General features: G+C 45.9%; 1 protein-coding gene across 1 annotated transcript; it reads left to right on the top strand.

Annotated features, from left to right (window-relative positions):
• Positions 1-3: 3 nt before the first annotated feature.
• LOC111534986 (keratin, type I cuticular Ha1-like) lies at positions 4-3,781 on the top strand (the record flags this gene model as incomplete). Its single annotated transcript, XM_026450843.1, has 7 exons — positions 4-120; positions 320-402; positions 752-908; positions 1,712-1,873; positions 1,967-2,092; positions 2,269-2,489; positions 3,286-3,781. Coding segments are annotated over 7 exons (954 nt in total), but the record flags the coding sequence as incomplete, so codon positions are not given.
• Positions 3,782-5,449: the final 1,668 nt, after the last annotated feature.

The following is a 5,449-nucleotide window of genomic DNA, read 5'->3' as shown; positions in this document are numbered from 1 at the left end:
CTGGAGCGGGAAAACGCGGAGCTGGAGAACCTCATCCGGGAGCGGTCCCAGCAGCAGGAGCCCTTGCTGTGCCCCAGCTACCAGTCCTACTTCAAGACCATTGAGGAGCTCCAGCAGAAGGTGAGGGGCATTGCTGTCATCTCCAAGCAAGAGAGTTTGCTGTGATTCTGTCTGTGATAGAGAAGTGTGTTTCTTGCTTCTGTGCTGTCATAATTCTTGCTTCCTCTTTTATTTCAAAATGTCTTTTTAAGTCATTTTTAAAAAGTTGATGATGTCATATTTATTTTCAGTCCTCACTAAGCCACCTCTCACTCCCCAGATCCTGTGTACCAAGTCCGAGAATGCCAGGCTTGTGGTGCAGATTGACAACGCCAAGCTGGCTGCGGATGATTTCAGAACCAAGTGAGTTGTTCGGAATTTGCACTAGTGTCCATTTCTTCTGTTTAATCTTTAGTTACAGAAAAGGGATTTCCATGGCTGTACTGAAAAACAGATCTACCCACTTGCTGTGAAGGATTCTGCAGAGGATTGGGGAGAACCAAGCAAAGAAATCACAAAAATAGATGAGGACTCAGATCAATCTGTTTGTTTTGGGATGAATATTGGGTATTGACGGAGCCTCCAGAAAACTCTGTCTCCTGGGCCTATTCATTACAGAAAGTGGAAAGATAAGGCACATGAGGTTATCAAAAATCATTCCTGTGAGTGTTGAAGATCTACCAGGTAGTGCTCTGACCTGCTCCTTGTGCAGGTACCAGACCGAGCTGTCCCTGCGGCAGCTGGTGGAGTCGGACATCAATGGTCTGCGCAGGATCCTGGATGAGCTGACCCTGTGCAAGTCCGACCTGGAGGCCCAGGTGGAGTCCCTGAAGGAGGAGCTGCTGTGCCTCAAGAGCAATCACGAGCAGGTGAGACTAGAAATGAGAAATGCACAAACCTGTCTCAGCCTCTGGCTTAGGGTAGCTTTAGTGATTAGGGGCAGCAGAATGCAGAGTATGAGTACAAGGCTGAGGGTTTCCTTTAAAAACATCACGGCAAGAGAAAAATTGGAGAGAGATAAGACCTGTTCATATTCCCAGGCAGGAAACATCTTTCACTTCAAACTAGCACATTCTTTGAGTTGCCCAGAGCAGCTCCATGTGCTTGAAATTGTTCAACAGTTATAGAATGAATCCTAGCATTGTAGTATTATTGCTTTGCAAAGTCTTTTTCTTTTTTTTTTTGCCAAAGACCAAGAAAAAAAGTCAAACCTTATAAACATGAGTCTCTGTTCTTTCAAAGAATTGGTGAAGAGTGTTTGTGAGCTTCCTCCTGTCTTTCCTGGGAGGGGCCATGATACGCTCTTATCTCTTACTTGACAACAAGAGTTTTCTGATATATGGTCTGAAATTGCACAGCCAATTTTATTTTATTTTTGCATGCTGAGGTCCTCACAGCCAGTTGTAAACTGGGAAAGTTGAACATCAATTAGCCCATCCTTCAGTGGCAACCAAGCAAACTTTTGGGATTTTTTTCTGAAGCCAGGTGCCATGGCACAGCAGATAGTGGGGAGGGGGCTATGCCACATGGAGTGTCTTGAGCTGTCACAGACTGCTCCACTCAAAGTTTCTGTTCTGAGAGAACAGACTAACAGGGCTTCAACAAGCAATGCCATTCCTTAGAGTCCATTCTTTGCTGAGCATAGTAACTCTTGTACTTTCTGCATCCATAGGAGGTCAACACCCTGCGCTGCCAGCTTGGAGACCGTCTCAATGTGGAGGTAGACGCTGCCCCCACTGTGGACCTGAATCGGGTGCTGAACGAGACCAGGAGTCAGTATGAGGCCCTGGTGGAAACCAACCGCAGGGAAGTGGAGCAATGGTTCACCACGCAGGTGGGCATCTAAGCACGTGGCCACTCAGGACCCAAGGCCCACCCTATGGCCCCAGAGGCAGAGTCTGATCCTTTCTCCCCTTGGGTGTTTCAGACCGAGGAGCTAAACAAGCAGGTGGTATCCAGCTCGGAGCAGCTGCAGTCCTATCAGGCAGAGATCATCGAGCTGAGACGAACGGTCAATGCCCTGGAGATTGAGCTGCAGGCCCAGCATAACCTGGTGTGTATTGTTCTGACCTGCTGGTGAGCAATGGGAAATGGGGAGGCAGAGTCCTGGGGATGCCCTTGGGGCCACACACTCTCCTTAGCTCTTGGAGCTTGTGACTTCCTTGGAATCCTATGAAGAAACCCTTTGAAGGAGCAGCTCTCTGACATTCTTGATCTTCCCCACCACAGCGAAACTCTCTGGAAAACACGCTGACGGAGAGTGAGGCCCGCTACAGCGCCCAGCTGTCCCAGGTGCAGAGTCTGATCACCAACGTGGAGTCACAGCTGGCGGAGATCCGCTGTGACCTGGAGCGGCAGAACCAGGAGTACCAGGTGCTGCTGGACGTGCGTGCCCGGCTGGAGTGTGAGATCAACACGTACCGGAGCCTCCTGGAGAGCGAGGACTGCAAGTGAGTATGGGGCAAAGAATGTCTGGGAAGAATGTGTACAGTGGGATATTGTAGGCACACAAATGGTGGCCATATTTTCAGCTAGTCAGACAACACACATTAACTGTGTAGTGTGTGTCCAGTGATCTGTGATAGCTAAGCAAAGGGAGGCCAAAGGGAAGGGAACAGCCCTTGCCTCAGGGGGCTAACAATGGAGGAGTGGTGGTAGGAGCTGGCCAGTCTTAGGAATAGCATTTCTGTAAGGCACATTAAGTTCCAGGAGACCTCAAGTGTATGAGATAATATTTTTGAAAAGGACAGTTTTTCCACCTCTGCACATGGCATTCTGGGGGAGAGAGAAGCATTTGGTAGTAATCAGAACTTGATTCTGGCTGGGTGCAATGGCTCATGCCTATAATCCCAGCAATTTGGGAGGTTGAGGCGGGTGGACCGCTTGAGGTCAGGAGTTCAAGACCATTCTGGCCAACATGGTGAAACCCCATCTCTACAAAAAATTAGCCAGGCATGGTGATGCATGCTTGTGATCCTAACTACTTGGGAGGCTGAGACAAGAGAATTGCTTGACACTGGGAGGCGTAGTGAGCCTTGGCTCCCACTTGCAGTGAGCCAAGATCGCGCCACTGCACTCCAGCTGTCTCAGAGCAAGACCCTATCTCAAAAACAAAACAAAACAAAAAGAACTTGATTCCAACTAACTTCAACCACTGAGAATTCATAGGTTGTGTCATTAAGCCCAAGGTAGTATGTGTACTAAAACCTCCTCCTAAAGCCATTCTAAACCTCCTTGTCCTTCTAGGCTCCCCTGCAACCCATGCGCCACCACCAATGCTAGCGGCAACTCCTGTGGACCCTGTGGCACCTCTCAAAAGTGTTGCTGTAATTGAAAAGCTTGTATCCTCTTTCAAGGCATCTACAGAGCCATTTAGATCAACCACAGGAAAGATCTTCAAGTCCTGACTTTTCTGGAGCTCAGCTGACATCAAGAAACCTCATGTTGCCTACTATGTTATTTCTAGAATGCTGAAAAGCTTTCCCCACCCAAGCAAAGACACACATCATCAACTTCCAATGTCTGGACAACTCCTTCCTCTTGAGGGTCGAGTCTCTTTGTTTCTAAAGATGTTCAACTCCCTGTAATCTAAGCTCCAGTTACTACTTTAGGGTGTTTCCTGAACGTACTGCATTTCCTGTTTTCCTTTCTTCTTTGGCGTTCTCTGGAATGCAAGGAGAAGACTTCATTTACTTCCCAATAAACTTCATTTCTGTGGCATAGTAAATGTTTCTCATTCATATTCATGCATTGTAAATTACTCATCATGGTTGTTTCATAAAAATACCCCTTCATTAGAATAGAATGAATTAAATGACTGAACCAAGCCTTTATGCTTCACCAGAAACACTGATGTAGACAGGGAAGGACATCATTTTGGGAGACTCTCACCCAGGGTAGGCCATGCAGGAAACCTGGCCTTCAATACCCATGCTTGCCTTGCCTTGACTACAGGGCCCTTGGCAATTTTGCAAATCCTCCCCAAACTTCACTGCTATCTCTGGCTCTCACCCTCATCAGAACAGAATGTTCTGCTTCCCTTTCTCCTAAACTGCCTGAAGAATCTACAGAAACTACTTCTACATAAACTGTTCAAAGAGCAGTGATTCTCTCCTCTCAACCTCTCTGCTGCTCCTGCCTTGCTAATATAGATACCTACTCCTCCCTTGAAATGCACCTTCATTGATTTACATAACCCTGCACACTCTGGGTCTTCTTGAAATATCGCTAATTACCTGTTCTCTGTTGTCTTGTTAGCTGTCTTCCCCTTTTTGTCCCAAATGAAGGAAACACCTATATTCTCAGCCCTCTGTCTTGCTCTTTCTACGTCCCTGTTCATGTAGAACTAGCCCTTCTGTGCTGATGACTCCCACATCTCCCTCTCAGCTTGGTTTCCAGGTTTTCTGTTGCGCATATGACAGTTTCATTTGGTATCAGGTCATTACATCATGTTTAATCGGACTAAAACGTATTTTTCCCAAACTGGTTCATCTTGCCGCCCACTTGTTATACCTGACATGTTGTCCTCCAAAATAGGCCCTTTAAATGCCGTCCTTACCTTTCCCCTCTTCAAGTTTATTCTTTCCCCTAGATCTTTGCTCTTATCCATAATGTTCTTCCATAGCCTCTTTATCATTTCATTTTCTATAATTCCAAGAAAGGCCAATGTTCACTAAGCATCTTCCCCAAAACATTAATCTTGCCCCACACCCCACTTGCCTCATCTCTGAAGTTTTAAAGCTTTCAATTTTATAGGCCACAATCTCAATTATCCGTTTAATTTAATCCTGTCTGATTAACACAACTACAATCAATCTACTGTGTGTGCCAGGTATTGTGGGCGGTACTGAGAAATACAAATAAGTGAATCCCAGTCTCGGCCCACAGCGTGTCTTACAGTTTAGAGTGCATGAGACAAAGCTACAGCCATCATAGACAAATATCAGTGTGGCTCAAGAAAGGTGTAGATAAAGAATTATGAATTTCAGAGGTGTGAGAGAATGAAAAGAAGAGGCTCCAAGAAAGAGGGACCACTCAGTCAAAGCCTTGAAAACCCAACTATTCTGTTGATATAAATTTTGTCTGCCTGTCTCGTTGACTGCAGGCCGTTCAGAAGAGGCAATATCGTCACCTAATTAAAGCCTATGTAAACCATGGAATACTGTAAGTGGAATAAATAAGGAAGAGTAAAACTAATGAAAATTCACGAGGTTATTAAAACTTTATATACTTCCCATAGTTTCAACTTCAATCAACGATTACTGTATGATATTAGCATAATTCTGAAATAAAGTTTGCTGGGAAATGTCTGGTCAGATGAGTGTGTGTAGGCCATAGAAGAGGGAAAGTTTTGGCCAGGCACAGTGGCTCACACTTGTAATCTCAGCACTTTGGGAGGCTGAGGTGGGTG

The sequence above is a fragment of the Piliocolobus tephrosceles genome, unplaced genomic scaffold, assembly GCF_002776525.5.
Source record: "Piliocolobus tephrosceles isolate RC106 unplaced genomic scaffold, ASM277652v3 unscaffolded_25423, whole genome shotgun sequence".
Lineage (NCBI taxonomy): Eukaryota > Metazoa > Chordata > Mammalia > Primates > Cercopithecidae > Piliocolobus > Piliocolobus tephrosceles.
This window is presented reverse-complemented; position numbering and strand designations above follow the sequence as displayed.